At 44.4% G+C, this 16,331-nt stretch overlaps 1 protein-coding gene across 6 annotated transcripts in view; it reads right to left on the reverse strand.

Annotated features, from left to right (window-relative positions):
* Sybu (syntabulin) overlaps nt 1-16,331 on the reverse strand; it is a 109,503-nt gene that overhangs the window by 61,593 nt on the left and 31,579 nt on the right. The window contains exons 1-3 of one of the 6 annotated variants that reach the window (XM_036208618.1): nt 14,735-15,097; nt 11,035-11,118; nt 8,897-9,101 (exon numbers count right to left, since the gene is read on the reverse strand). In XM_036208618.1, the coding sequence (XP_036064511.1) occupies nt 8,897-9,101; nt 11,035-11,058 (229 nt within the window). In that variant the 5' untranslated portion in view covers nt 11,059-11,118; nt 14,735-15,097. Of the gene's footprint in view, nt 1-8,896; nt 9,105-11,034; nt 11,398-11,455; nt 11,475-14,734; nt 15,098-16,331 lie in introns of those variants that run through there. The other 5 variants (XM_036208613.1, XM_036208616.1, XM_036208614.1 and 2 more) reach the window with 5 other exon arrangements.

Here is a 16,331-nt window from a genome sequence, read left to right on the forward strand (position 1 = left end):
GGGAAACTCGCCCCTCCCCCACCCACCCAGGCAACTACACAGAAGACAGAAGGAAGATGATGTTAGTTTTTGAAGAGGAAGAGCCCAGAGAAACACACAGGAGCATGCTAAGAGGAGGAGGTAGGCTCTTCAGAATGAGTTTGGGCAGACACTGCCACGTGGTTTGAGTTCTCTGTAAAGACAAGTTACTGCTCTCTCTCTCTCTCTCTCTCTCTCTCTCTCTCTCTCTCTCTCTCTCTCTCTCGCCCCCCACAGACACTCCCAGGCAAGGTTGCTGATCTGTCAGTGCTTGAGGACTGTCCAGTCAGAGGATCTTTTCTCTCATGCAGAGAGGAGCTGAGCTGCACCTTCAAAGCAGGAGATCAGCAGGGAAGGTCTGGGGCAGCTACTTTGCCCCCAAATCAGGAAAGTCCCCATAGATAGAAATGCACCTAGTCGCTTTGTCTGCCTGAATTTGCCTGTGTCTCCAATCAGCCAGCTGGGAGATAGCACTTTCTGAGAATAAAACCACCTGCGTGTGAAGTAGGGTGGTGGCTGATGTCAAGTCAGCCTGGGAAATACATTGCTGAACATCTGGCTTGTACTCTGAGCTGTTGGGTTTGCTCAGGGTTGTGCAACTGAGCAGGGAGGGCAGTATTCCTCACAGTTCCCTCTATTTACGGAACACTTTAAAGACTTTGGACCTTTACATACATCGATTTCCCTCTCTGGCCACTCTCTGCTTCTCAAACTCTTACATAGCATCAAACTTTTACATGCTAACTTTTGAGGGGAGCATTTTCTGAATTTCTGTCTACCAGCTACCCATAGCACTGAAATGTAACTTCTCTATGAAATTTAATTCTTCGGATGTTTGGAGACACTGTACTCCCCAACACAGGAGTGTTGCCTTAATTTGACAAAAGCATTAATGTGGACACTGAGTTTTACTTCAAGAGAATGACTAGGATTGGGTCCCCTTCTCAACAGACCTTCTTAAATTGGTGATAATTCTTCCCTTGATATACACTCATGAATGCAGGGTTCTAGGGAGAAAGCCAACATGATAGAAGAAGTATAACACTGGCAAATAACCCAGGCTCTGAATTACACTCACTCTATACTTTCCTGCTCCAATCTCAATATATCTTTTCCAAAATGCCTGGGTCCAGAGTGTCTTATGTTCTGAATTTTTCTCTGGATTTTGGAATGTGTGTAAACAATTGCAAAGGTTCAGATTCTGGAGTACTTCAGACTTGCGTTAGGAATAGCTATCTAGCCATACACTCAGACCCATATCCAGCTTCATAGATGCCACTACTTTAGTATCTCTTCCTCTCCCTTCATTTTCTAAAACCTTCATCAAGTACTTGTTGCCTGAGAATGATGCAATATTTATTATGTTTTATTTGCTCCCACCCCAGTTAAGCTTTGAATAAACTGAACTTTCTCTATTTACCACCCTTCTCTCAGGACCCAGGCTCCAGCCGCCTGTGATGTGGGTTGGGCTTTGCAACAGTTTTCTACAATTTTCCCTTGGTGATCATTGTTATGTATTCCTGGGTAACTATGGCATCATTGATGTCTACTCCTGGATAACTATTTAATGTAGCTTTTTCTTTAAGTTTTATTTTTAATTATTTGTGTATATCTCAACTTATGCATATGAGGGTGTACAAGAGGATGGTGGGTCCCTTAGAGCTGGAGTTACAGGCAATTGTGAGCTGCCTGAAGTGGGTTCTAGAAACTGAACCTGGGTTCTCTGCAAGAGCTGTACTTGCTCTTGATCAGTGAGCTGTTTCTCTAGATACAGCCCCTCTTTTTCTAATCCAGCTGTGGCTTCTGAACCTGCTCATCCCTTTCCTCTGGAAATTCTCCTTCCTGTGGACTCAGAGACACCATTATCTGGATTCTTTCTTCTCTCTGCATGCCAGCCTTGGTGGCGGTGTCTTGGTTTCCTTTTCTGCCTGCTTCCCCTCATGGCATTCTCGTCAAGGTCCTGCCTAAACTTCCCTCTCTCCACATCCATCCATGACATTCAGCTGTTGCCATCTTCAAATAGTGTTCAAGGCTCTGCTTTTCTCTTTAATGCAATCAAATCTAAACTGAACAATTAACTCAACTTCTTCCTTTTTCCCAATCCTGCTATTCCACTGTTTTCATTTAGTAGAAATCGAGATAAGACTACTCCTTTACCTTCTACATGCAACTGGTATCCAAGACCTATTCATTGTGGTTCCAAAGTTAACACCTGTCATTTGATTCATCATTGCTTGTACTGCCACAGTAACTATAGAGCCAGCCAAGCCCTTCACCGCTATCTCATGGCCCCACATCCACTGTCCCACCACAGAAACAGAGAGAATTTTCTAAATTAGAAAACTGACCATAATTCCTCCCTGCTAAAAAATCTGCATTGGTTTTGCAAGATATTTGAGAACTGCAAAATAGCAGCCCACAAGCCATAGCTGGCTATTGACACATGTGTGTTATCTGGCCCATAGAGTCAATTACAAAGCTGTATTAAGATTCTGAATGCCATGGAAGAGTCCTCTCTAGTGTCTTTCCTCAGTCCACGCCATTGATCTGATTTCTGTATGGACACTTAACCTCACACATCAAGTGCTTTACATAGAATACAAGCCCTTCCTAGTCTAGTGAAAGCTATCCATTTCTATCCCATTTCAGGCTTTTAGTGAAGTCTGCTAATGTCAAAGTTTATGTTTATTTGGCACACCATGCTAGCAAATGTCCCATCTTTGAGAAGCTGGGTGTAGGAAATGTGAGAGGCCAATGTTGGCAGTAAGTGGAAGAGTAAGCTCACATTACAGGGCAGTGGTGTGTATGGTAGGGGTGAAGGGACAGCGACACGAAATGAGTGAGTGAAACGAACAGGGTAGGAATCATATCCAAAGATTGATTAATCTATTGTTTAGGCATCTGAGTTCAGGCAAAAACAAATTAATGCTCTTTTTAATCCCTGTGTTTCATTCAATCTTGTAGTCTCAGCACAACTCCTAATCCTCAGCAAGCATCTAATAAATGCTTACTGGACAAATGTGTGCTGTCGGGAACTTGTATGGACAGGTGTCCTGATACACTCTGGTGTCTGTTTCTCTTCCTGGACTTCTTTCATTGTAGCCACAGAGTGTCTGGGCTTCATTCTAGGTGTGCCCCACACACTCACTTGAAGATGGCTAAGAGTCATTCTCGTCTCAAAGAAGCAAAAATGGAAGATTAATAAGTATAGGTACAGATGGCAAATCCAGAGAGTGGATTACATAGAAATAGAAAGAAAATCCTTTCTCCCACCTTTTTTTTTTTTCCTACAAGTTTGGCACAAGTTAAAACCATCACATAAATGTAAGTACCATTATTGCTATGATTAAGTATGTGAGATGTTTGTCTCTACAAAGCCAGAAACTGTAATTCTTGGGGATATTGGAGCATTTCTTTTGCTCTGTAGCCAGTGGCTGCCAGCTCCACCATCTTCCATACTTGTGTGTTTCACAGTGAGATTTGGGGCATCACCCCTCCCTGCCGCCTACATATACTCACATGACACAGACCATAAGCTTATGAACCCGAGACTTCAGCATGCATGGGAATAATCGAGTAAACCTGTAAAATGCAGATTCTCAATCTCTCGAGGTCCAGGATGACAGTCTTAGGAAGGAGCCCGAATTTTAAACAAGTAAAGTTTTACTGGGGATTTTAAATCAGACAAGCAACATAATCTGAAACTGTCATGATGAGAGCTTAAGAATATATAGGTTCTTCAGTTTGGGTACAATCTTCTACCCTTAGAGGTGACTCAATTCCTTTAGTATGATTCATCAGTCACTCTTTCTAAGGATTTTTTTAATTGAACGGAAAAAGTTTGCTCTTATCCTCCTCTGTTTGTAATAACAAGAAATACTGCCTATAAGCCTAACACTTATAACCTATTCCACTAGGTATATACTTTTGTGGCCAAAGAAGCTATGTACTTGGAATATATATTATATGCCGTGGTGTCCAGGCCCCCAGACTCATTCAAGTGCTATTCAGTTCTTAGGGTCTTTGTTTTTCAGTTCACAGCAGGTTGACAGTCATTCAATGATAGTATAATTTGGTATTGCAGCTTATATGGCTTGAAACAGTTCATCTCAATTCTAATCATCACGTTCAAAGGCTCATTTTATCCAGATGTTGAGTATCCTCAAGCCAGACAAAAGCAAAGCAGAAACTATTTCTGCTTGGCAAGGCCTGGCAAATTTCTGAAGGCTTTGCCATGCCTCAGCGGTGTTAAGCAGGTTATAATTTGCCTTAATTGTCTGTCGCAAACAGCAACAATGCTTACCTCGAGGTCAGTGCCAGTCCAAGATTTCACCCAAGCTACTGTAAAAACTCAAATACTTTTGCAAATGCCTCACTTGAGATTAGATAGCAAAGAAAGTCTGAATCTGACTCTTTGGTAGATGTTTTCCTTAGCAGAACTCATAAACTTGTCCATGTATCCCATTTCCACATGTATAATCAGACGCATGAAGAGAATTCTGAGAAATTATTGGTATCCCATAAAACAACCAGTTTTCTGTATGTATAATCTGTTCCACCTGCCATGTTTACAAGGCTCCCCATGGAGAACTAGCTTAAAACCCAGCAGTCCATCTGCCTGCAAATCTAAGGGGTTAATTATTGCTTCAACTAAGCAAGGAGGAATGCACAGCAAGCTGCTAACTATGGCAGGTGACTGATGGCTGTGCCTCACGCTCACCAGCCTACATCACCAGCTTTCCTAAGGGCAGCCAGGGTCATGATAAAATGACCATAACCAAAACAACAACAACATCAACAAAAAACCAACCAAAAAAAACCCCACAATTCCCCCCCCCCCTACAACAACAGCAACAGAAGCCCTCAACCAAAAACAAAAGAGGCCATGAATTTGAAAGAGCAAAGAAGGGTATATGGGAGGAATTGCAGGGAGGAAAGGGAAGAGGTTAATGATGACATTATATTATAATCTCAAAAAATAAAATAATGGATTTGAAAAATTAAAATAAATAAAACAGCACACACACCCCACCCCACCCCCCTGCAAAAAGGGAGAAAAAAATAAATAGAAGCCTAGGTTCAGTGGGCTACATTCAAAACACAAATTGCCATTGTGGGCTTTACCACTTCTTATGGGCGTGTTAGAAACAAGGAAGATGTCCTGGGCAGAGAAATGGTGATGTTCTGTCAAAATCATGTTCTCAATGAGACAAAACCCTGGCTTGAGTAGAATGCACATGAAAGCAGGTGTTGTATTCCCACTAACAATATTAATTGTACTGCTTGTGTATTATTTACACAAGGCTAAGAATCCACAATATTCTATTTGTAGTCTACAAAATAAGGCCTGGCCTTAGCTGTCTCCAACTGCAGTCAAACCCTACGACAGGATGTGGGTCTACTTTAGCTCTAGAATGATGCCCGTATATGAAGACACCCATGTTCTGATGAAATGCAAAGCACATACTCATCCTCAGAGACTCCACCTACAAGCAGCCACTGGGGGGGGGGGAAGCTCTTTAGGGACACACCCTGAATGATTGGGGAAAGGTCACACACAATTCCTTCCCTCCAAAATGAGACAAACGTGACCTGCAAATTAGCATATTCTTATCCAGCCATTAAACGCTCCTTTGCCAAGGCTCCCCTAGCAGGAAAGGAGGATGACAGTGGAGTCCAGGAGGGAGAAGAGACCCTAGGTAAAGGTGAGCAGGCCACTTTGGAAATGGTGTCAGACTTTTAATCTTATTGATCAACAAAATGAGTAGAAAAACATATAGTGGGCATAGAGAAAACACAGAGTTCTCATTGTTTTGTCAAAGTATAAAGACTATCTGCTATGAAACTTTTTATATTAATGATAGGAATGTCGGTCTATCAAAATAAGGGATAATCTCTTAAGTAACTTTAGCCGTATATAAACTTATTATCCTGTAAATTTACTATCTTTCAAAATTTGAATATTTTAGAACCGATAATGCTCTTTGCAATTAATGCTTCTGATATCACACTTAGGAAAAAGAAAATGTAATTTTCAAGTGAAATCTCAGCAAGGACATTTGAGTAACACCTTCGTCTGTATTTTCAGTTCCAAAGTTTAGAATTTCTTTAACTCCCCATGGTCCCTTTGTAGTACTGAATGTAAGAGCTCAGAAGGAACAAATACTAATGTTGAGAGGCTCCTGCATGGCTGACCACTGCAAGTGGTCTGGTTTCATGTGGGCATATAATGGCATATTTAAACCTGTGTCAACATCCGTGCTTGTTGTCTGATATAAGGGCTGTGACTAGGTCGTACGTATCCTGGTGTCAGTATTCCAGTGTCTGGGTGGAAATCAGCTATTCCCCCTGCTGGCTGGACATGTTTTACATTCTTCACCTCACTGCCTTCGGCTTCAGTGTTCCCCATAGAACCAAACCCATTTATTTTCTACCCGCTGACTGACCTCCTGAAGCATCATTAACATGCCCCCAAAGGCCTTGCTGCTGTCAATTTCAGTCAGTTCAGCATTCAAAAGCCTTTGCAGAGCTCATCAGTGCTCTGCAGGAAAGGAACTTAAGACAGGGAAAGGCATCAGACCCAAAGCTCGGGGAATTGCCAGCACGGGAAGCTGGGGAGAAATGAGGGAGGGACTGAGGAGCAGAAGGAATCCTATCTGGAGATGAGGCCCAAGGCAGAGGATTGAAAGGCTGGTTTGTGGACACCCATAATTATATGTGTCTGCCACTCAATTCTCAGCCAGTTAATGGCAGAAAGATCAATATCTCCTTTCGATTTTCATGTCTACCATTATGGTCTTCATGAGAGACAGGTCTTTGGGGAAGAAGGTATGATTCTGGAAATGGGCCTGGGAGACACAAGACTCATAACCAAAATTAACAGTTTCATTGGTTTGCTTTTATATTTTGTAAAATACATTTGTTCACTTTCCTGTTGTGTTGACTGACTACTTAGCTTCTGACAAACACTCGTGTTGAATCAGGCACAGAGAGTGCTAGTATGTGAGAAGGCTATCAGGAATAAGTTCAGAGCCCAGGTATACACACAAAGCTGGAAGCCATGCCCCATCCATGCACATCAGAGTGCACTCTGAACTCTACAATGGTGGTTAAGTAAATGACCATGGGTCCACTAGCTTTACGGTCATCCTCCTCATCTCAAGAGAGTATCACACAGCCACAAAGTGAGTTTTCTTTTAACTAGATTTGTTCATTCAAATGGAAGGAAATATATTTCAGAATAAAACATGGTGATGTCTTTGTTTTAGAATGAAGGAGGGTATTTGAAGCTTCACGGGGAAGAGCATTTAAACAGTAGATGGCTACATTCCTAAAATATAACCTATGTACAAAATAGGATCACCTTGTGAATGAAGGCCATAAGGCCAAAGTTGCATTCATCAAGAAAGTACAATTTCTGCTTTACATATAGTGGAATGCTCAGCCCTGCTAAGTTAGAGCATTGGTCATAGCATACAGATCCACTTACCCCTCTTACATATGTTCTTTTAGTAAGTTTGAAAACCTTGTGCATTACAAAACATCCTTATTGTAAAAAGATAGTCAATACTTTAAATTTCATCCAAATTTCCTTAGAAAGGACCCATGTCCTTTTAAGTTACAGGCCTCAGTACCACAGGGGCTGTCCACTGGAACCAGCAGCATTTGAGGAAGTGTGTGGTATCCATAAAGGATGCTTCTGACTTAAAAAACCAACCAAACAAACAAAAAACCCCCAAAAAACCCCAAAAACAAAGCAAAACAAAACAAAACCCTCTTCATTGTGTGCTAAAGAGACAGCTGTAGCTCATGACATTAAGAACCATCAGAAATTAAAGCTCTCTATAAGCCAGGCTCTACACTAGGATACACTTAGGTGAGTGGTCCCACTGAGTGAGCCTCGCAGCAACTCTATCCATAATACAAATAACCCAAATCCAAAATGCTATAAAATGTGGGACTTTTTTTTTTTTTTTTTTTTTTTTTTTTTGAGACAGGGTTTCTCTGTGTAGCTTTGTGCCTTTTCTGGAACTCACTTGGTAGCCCAGGCTGGCCTCGAACTCACAGATATCCACCTGGCTCTGCCTCCCGAGTGCTGGGATTAAAGGCGTGTGCCACCACCGCCTGGCAAAATGTGGGACTTTTTAAGTAATGAAACAGGCTATCAGCCATGAGTAGAGAAAATGCATGCCTAAGTTCATGTAACAGATTACATATAAAAGGTAGCCACATTAAATATCTGGCCTACGTGTATGAAGTACGTATGAAACATTAATGAATTCTGTCTTCAGATTTTGCTTCTATCCCCAATCTATCTCTCTCTGCAAATACTCAAAAAATTTGAGAACTCTGAAACAGCAAACATTATTGACAAGGAATCCTCAACCAGTATTTATTGTCCCATTTCATTGCTGTAACTACTAAGGTTTACCAAGCTTAAGCAACTTAATCAAGATCACACAGCCTCTAAGTGGTAGGTCTGGGACTCCAGCCCACCTTGGGAATCAGGTCTGGCTGGTAATAAGCCTGTGTTCTTCCCCACTACACTACATGGCCAGGCCTGCAGCATAGTTCTCCTTGGTTTTGACTTCGTTAGAAGTTATTTTATTTGGGGCATTTCATAATCAAAAGTACATGGAGTTACAGAGATTGCTAGTATAAAACCCAAACTAATATAATTTTTAGATTCAATAAAAGAACACACTTTAAAGGAATAGAAAGAAGTTGAATTTCATATTCTGAATCATAAGAAATTGAACTGGGCTCAACCATAGGAAACTGTTGTATTGGTATTGTGGTTGGCGAAGTGCCTAGTTGTAGCTTTGAGGATCAGGTCACATATTCCTGCCATGGATGCCCACAGTGCTACTTACTGTACCTGAACAGAAGCTGTTGCTGCTGATTGTCCTTGCTGAGCGTCCAGAACTGCTGGGGTTGAACTCCCGGCTCTCTTCCTCAGAGAAGGGAGACTCGGAAGCTGGGGAAACCTTGTTCTGCTGTTGTTGAGGCAGATGTGGCCGCAGAATCAAGCGGGGAATCCGGCTCCTGGAAATCTCCTTCTCCTGATGCTGCACCCTCTGCTCCTTCTCCAAATTGGAAGGCCAAAAGAAAACAATCATTTTCTCTCTGCTCCTGCAAGGCTCACTTTCTGAGAGGTCGTATTTCTGAGCACCGAGCCCTCCCAGAACAGACAAGCAGTCTGTACCTCAGTTGCTGAAACTAAGCTCCCAAGTCTTGCCTTTTGATCCCATAAATAGCACAAGTGCAAGGTCTACAAGCCTCTCTCTCTCTCTCTCTCTCTCTCTCTCTCTCTCTCTCTCTCACACACACACACACACACACACACACACACACACACAGAGAGAGAGAGAGAGAGAGAGAGAGAGAGAGAGAGAACCCATCAGCATAAGTGCCATCCATCCCACACCTCCAATCCATTCCTGCCTCACCTTCTTATCCTGTCTTTTTCTATCACATTCAAGTCTGAGGATCTCGAAGGCACTGTACCACTCACAGTGCACCCCGGCGTTTTGGTTTTTCCCTTTAGATTCTTGTGTTATTCCTGAACCAGCTAACAATTTCACTTGTTTTTCTGTCTCCTCACCAACTAGATAATGGATCATACACACTTATCTTTAAACTCCCCCCTCTTCCGGACAGGGTCTTAATTATTCATTAATATCCTGGTACACAAGGCTGGCTGCCAACAGAAAAGCAAACACATCCAATACCCAGGAAAATGGCTCCACCTTTTACATCACATCTAGCTTTTGTTTTTTTCCAAAAGGATGACCATGAGAAGAAAATTTTCTTTATTTAAAAATGCATGTCTAATATCTTGCCATGCTTTGGCTTTAAAACATGAATCAGAAGTATATTTTGACAGTGTTTTCTGTGTAAACGTCCCCTTTCTTAATAGCCAAGATGACTCAGTAGATAAGGGTACTTAGTCAAGCCAGCCCACCTGAGCTTACCCTCTGGGACCCACATGGTGGAAGAAGAGAACTCCAAGTTTTTTTCTGACTTCCACACATGCTATGGCACCCACACTACCTCCCCACACAAATAAATAAATGTAATAAAGTTCCGTCTCCACCATTAGCTCATTTAATGGATCTTTACACCCCAATCTTCAACACAGGCACTTATTCAAGGTCCTCTGAACAGATGGGGAAACTGAGGCTGGAAGAGGCAAAGGCTGTACATCATCTAGAAGATAACTTCAGACCAGTGTTTTCAGGGTCACCACTACTCCGTCTTGTTACATTGGATTCCCAGGAAGAGCTTTTTATGCAAAAATTCCACAGCTCCTTCCAACCTCTGTAACTGAAAGAAGGCTTTGGCTTAAGCAGCAGATGCCATTTCCCAACATGACCTCCTTCTTGTTCCCACAGCTTACCAGGAAGGGTCAAGGCCAAAGCGAACACCTCTGGGAGTCCTCCACAGGGAAAACCCCCTGCATCCCGGAACCTGGCTCAGGCATCCATGCCATCCTGGTGCTGCAAGCCACACCCAGACTCTGGATCTGTCCAGCCCATCAGTCACCCAGCAGGTATCCCACGCCAGCCACTCTGCTCAGCATACTGCAGACTCTTGAGCTAGGTCACTGTCACGCTGCAGTCTTTATTTCTCAGTCACGAATACACCAAATTCCCTTTGCATATCACACACATATACACACAGGCAAACACATGACACCCGCTAAAAGCTTCACCTCAAGTCACATCTTCAGGAGCTAGGATTAACCCTCTAATCCCAATCTTTTAAATCCTCATATTAATCCCCCAAATCTCTTCCTGTAGTGCCACCTCCCCATCTGTTACATCCCATCACCATCGGATGACCCTTGGCTTCCCTGCGGTCCCCAGTGCCTCCTTTCCCGCACATTGCTTGGACTCTGAACACCAGGGTCCATTTCTCACCTGGCTCTCTCCTCGGCAGGCTGTACCCACCTTGCCTTCTACTGAAAGCACCCTCGGACCCTGTCCCCGTGCCCGCACACCGGGTCCCCCTTACCTTGCTCTCCCGGAGGGGCCCCATCTCGCCGCTGCTTGCCGGCTCCCCGCGCCGCCGCCGCCGCCGCCTTCCAGGAGGAGGCACCTGTGAGCACCGAGCGAAGGAGGAGACGGTGTGAGGCCCGGGCAGCGAGCCGCGGCAGCAGCGGGTCCGCCGCGTCCCCGCCAGCGGTGGCACTCGGCTCCGAGGGCGCGCCCGCCGCCCCGCCCCGCCCCGCCCCGCCGGACACGTGGTGCCGCCGCTCGCCGCCGCTCCGGGAGGCGCCTCCCGGTCGCCGCCTTCACCTGCGGCCCGGGAACAGCTGCCTGGCACCTCCGGGAGCCTCCCCCACCAGGTCGCCCGCCACGTCCCGCTCTCAGCGCCCCTCCCTTGCAAGCCTAGGCCGACCCACTGCACGGTGTGTCCTCAACTTCTTTTGCACCTGGTCCGGGATGGGCAGGGTGTGCAAGCTGGATGCAGAAGGTGAGAAAACGCTGCGACATCCGACGGCCAAGATGGAGAAAGCGGGGAAAGTCACCCTCCCCGCTCGCTGTCCCTGTGTGACCTCTAGGTTTTAAGTCAACGTATGATTCTCTACGACCGCCTCGCCCGAGGGAGGTGGGGCGCGTACCCTGGTCCCGAAACCCAGGCAAACCAATGCTGCAGGATCGACACACAGCATCTGGGTTGCAGGACTTCCTTCCAAGGTTGCGGTTCTCCTTGGAGGGATTTGCGTCAGAAGGGCCCAAGGTGGTAGTAAAACCCAGCTGACACCAGGAGGCAGGAGCCCAGCGCCCATACCCAGGCTTTTAAACCGAGCACACAGCCCCATCCCAAGCTCTGCAACTGCTCCCTGACTACACAGTGAAGAAAGCCCTGATATAGGCTGTAGAAGGGACAGGACACCTGTACTGGGGAACCAAGATGAGGGCGGCACATCAGTCCTTCCAAGCAGAGACCCTTCTTCAAGTTCCTCTTGGTGAACATGAGGGATAATAATACCCACGTGTAGAGAAGGAAAACAAAGTAGCTATATCCAGCCGACAAAGCAGACGGTTCCCAAGGGCAGCTAGGTCAGGTTTAGGCGATCCAACATCTGCGTGTGTCTTTTATATAATAGGTAGAAAAAAAGCATTTGTGGTGTAGCCAAATATGTTTAAACAGCTCAAAATGTAGAGAATATTCTAGGTAGCAATGTGAGTGGTGAACCATCTCAACACTGGAGGGTCCTGTGTGCAAGGATTGTGAATACTGGTGATGTAGTACAACTTCCATTATCTTGTTTGTATTCCTTTGAGTACCAACTCTGAAACCCAGGAATGCACTGAGTTCCTAGAGATCCTGAAGTTGGAGGATTAGTGGAATCAATTGGTTGGCTTCTTAAAACCCCAAGAGATTGTATTCCACAAATCCTTATCCCCTTTCTATCTACCTAACAGAGACATAATCTTAGAACTCTCTGGGGGAGAAGAGGTGATTAATTCATCCTGTCTATACCCGTAACTGTCTTAACCATGGACCTCGCTAAGGTACAGCCCACGAGGATTCATACAATTTCTAAAGTTATGGGCCAGAGTTTGTAAATGGTGAACTAGAAATGCACTGTAGACATCAAGAGTTGCTTCTGCACTCCCTACCAAGAACTCAAAATTGGTTGTAGGGACCTAACAGCTGAAATTGTCCAGAGAGTTATTCAAATCAGCATCTCAGGGGCAGTTCTGATGTCATCCAAACCCCTCTTCTACTGTGACCAGTGTCACTGTTCCTAGTGACTGAAACCTCACTTCTGCCTACCTGCTAACAGGACTTGAGCATGACCACTCCTGTGCACCATTTATCCCCCTTATCTTCATTTACAGTCTAATTTGCTGAGTTATTTCAGTAGTGGGCCAGCTCAAGTTTTTCTGCTTCCAATCCCTCACCCATATTCTTTTCTAACCAATTAGTCCATTTTTTTTCATCCACAAAGCTGTTATGGAAAACAATTTGCTCACAGCCTTCCTTGATTTTACTTTTTTAAATGTTTTTGTTGTTGTTGTTGTTTTTGGTTATTTATTTATTTATTTTGGTAGTGCTGGAGACTAAGGCCTTGTGTTTGCTAAGTAAGCATTCGGCAAGAAAGTCTTTGACCACTGAGCAAATCCTTGGCCCCTTTAGGCAAAGCTAAGTCAAATCATACTTCTCCATTAACCTCGTTAATGACTCACTGTTTTCTAGCAGGTAGTGTTCAGAGCCCCCCTCCCTTCAAGATGGCACCAAGGCCTTTCAAGCTCTGGATGCAGTGTTTGCCTCTCCTTCTCTCCAGGTGCTCCCTGCCCCCACACATCCCCTCAGCCTGCTGCTCTTGCTCTCTCCACAAATGTTTGTTGTTCAAATTCTAGTCCTTCAGTTCTCTGGAGGTTTCGTGTTCTTTTCCCTGCAGACTTTTGCACACTACTGGTCCCCCTGTTTATGCTCCTTGCACTCCCCCCACCCATCCTCCTCCATTCAGAAAGATAGTAAGTTTAATTTTAGATAGCTTCTTCCAGGAAACCTCCCGATCCCCCCAGGCCACCGGTGCTTACCCTAGGAGAAATGTTTTTATGATCCTATTTCAGAACTGCCCACTCACTTCACTGGGGGTTGCAGGCAGTGCCTGGCACTATGTTTTCCATACAGTAGCAGCAATGCATAACTGCCAAATGAATGGATGACTGAATGAATGAGTTCCACAACCCCATACAGGGCCCACTGGTACAGGATGAAGAACACGGATACAACTTGTGTTTAGCAGATGACTCAGATAAAGCTGCCTCCAATGGGTCTTTGTATTTAATGGTGGGATGTGTGCCTAAAAAATCCAACATGTGTTCAGTGAAAGCTTCTACTGCAGAAGTGCAGGCACTGAGAGGCTGTGCAGGAGCCTCGCTGTCGCCATAGCAACCTTACCGAGGGAAAGGCGATGGTTTACTGTTCAGATGCCTCTTGGCTCTGTAGTTTTGGAAACCAAGCCTGCTTTTCTGCTGGTCTAAAAGGCAAGTTTTACAAATAATCATATCTCCATTGCCTTTAATTTCATTGAAGTGTTTCTCATGTCATTAGGAGAAATTTTACGTTTGGCTAAAGCATCAAAGAGATTTAATCTAATATTATTTAAGCTATTTGTCTCTCATCTGCCTATCATTATGCACCATTTTTATTTTATACTTAAGTACTTATTGTCTTCTCTAGTAATTTTCTGGCATTTTCTTGAAGAAGAAAATGTTACTTGGATATTTAAAAAACATCATTTGCTTGATATTTTCTAAAGGCTTGAACCCTTAGATGTTTTAAATAATATACCTGCCCAGACCTGGCAAGAAATATAGGAGATCACATGTTATGGATTGGGAGGAAAGCAAAGTCTCTATACTTACTTCCCAGATCTAGGGATTCTTTATGTGTAATTTGGAATTACATGATCTATATTTTTTAATATGCAGAGAACTTTACATTTTTCAGAGCCCTCTCGCATAATATAATCTTACACGTGTCTCACAAAAATCCTGTGACATGTAAGTGGCCAGCTGCTGAAATCAGATGAGTGTTAAAGAACAGGTTTTTATTGACACAGACCCCCACCACCCCCAGACTGCAAACTTCATAGGAAAGACAATACAGATGCACTGCCAAAGAGAAACATTTGCACTATGCAGTCTCAACACCTCACAGTCCTATGCATTCCCTCCCCCTCACATCTCACCTGCGTCTGCTGGGGCTGTCTTGGACTCAATCAGGGCTGACAAAGCACCGTTTCCTAATCCTATCAGCTGTGCGAGCAAGCGCTGCTGTCTCTCAGTGACCCGATGTTGGGTGATCTGCACAGCAACAAGGAGCAGCTGACGTGTTTTACAACACGTCATGAAGAAAAGAAACTGCATTCTGGGGCATCCTGGGATTTTTTTTGTGGTGGGGTGGAGACCCATGTTTTTCTTACCAGGGAGAGAGCTGCCTGTTTTCCTGTAAGAGCTTGTGTGAGTGACCCACCCTCCTCTTATTGTATGTGTGTTATTGTTAAGCTATGGTTAAGGTATGTAGATGCTGTAAACTGTAATGGCTAGGATTATGCAAGATCACTCCTTGAGGGGGCCCAGAGAGTACTTGGGGCAGAGAGGGGAGTGGGTAACCTGAGGCAGTGTGGAATGAACATTCATTGGGTTTGGAGCGTGCCAATTATCTAGGCTCTGCAAATGAGTTTTCAGTTAGAGATGCTCTTAAGTGACGAACAGAAATTACATCAAAGTCCAGGTGAAGAGGACTGGCAAAGGTTTGGGCCTGGGGACATTGAGGCATGGAGGATGTATTTTTCTGCCTGTCTAGTGGGGAATCAGATGTAAGTTAGTGTCTCAAACCACACTATCTGGCGTCTGTGGCCTTTTGTTCATTTGTGAGAACAGGGTAAGAAAATAGCCAAAACATAGGAGCAGTGACTGCATTAAAAAAAAAAAAAAGTGGGAACACAGAGTGGGTCAGGCAGGTGTATACTGTTTGGGAAAGTGAATTAAAATGGTTGAAAATCTGATACCTGGAATGGCTGTGTATAAAGCTGGGCATCCAGGTGGGAGAGGCCGAGTCTGGACATTTCCCTAATGAACTGCCTCCGATGACTAGACAGTACGCGGACCTCGAAGATTGACTGAAAGGGCACAGGAAATCATCTGTGAGGTAGGCACCGGAAGGCCTAAAGCCAGATGTTGAATTCTGGGCCTGAGGGAGAAGTACCTTCTGGTCCTAAGAGATTGGAGGTATGAGAAGGGCAGTGGCGAGTCCCGTGACCCAGCAGCAAAGCTTTCTAGAAAGGAGGTGAAGGGAAGATGACCAGACACTTCTGTCAGGTACCTCATCTAGGAGCCCTGAGGATTGGTTCAGCACCTGTATCAGTCTAGGCTTAGAAAAGACATTTATAATGTCTTCTCAGAAAACAGATCTATAGCTAGATCTGAGTTACATTACACATTTGTTTTCCATAATATAGTTTATGTCTATGACTTTGTACTTTTCCCGCCATCAACTTTCTAGTAAACACCCTTTAAAAAATAATTCTGTTTTTTTTTTCTTCTGCTAGAAGATGTGGGGGGGTGGTGGTGTTGATTTTGAAATGTCTACTCAAAAGACAGCGTTGTTGCAAAGGCGAACAGAGCGCCCCTAGCGGCCAACTGCTATGACAGCAGCTGCAGGAGCCGCCGGAGTTAGGGGAGCTGTTTGCAGGCCTGAGGGACAGGGAAGGAAATGGGAGCTTGGGGTTCCGAAGAGAACGCAGAGCCAAGTACACCTCTGCCGTGTTAGAGCTGAGGGCAATC

Source organism: Onychomys torridus, chromosome 16, assembly GCF_903995425.1.
Source record: "Onychomys torridus chromosome 16, mOncTor1.1, whole genome shotgun sequence".
Lineage (NCBI taxonomy): Eukaryota > Metazoa > Chordata > Mammalia > Rodentia > Cricetidae > Onychomys > Onychomys torridus.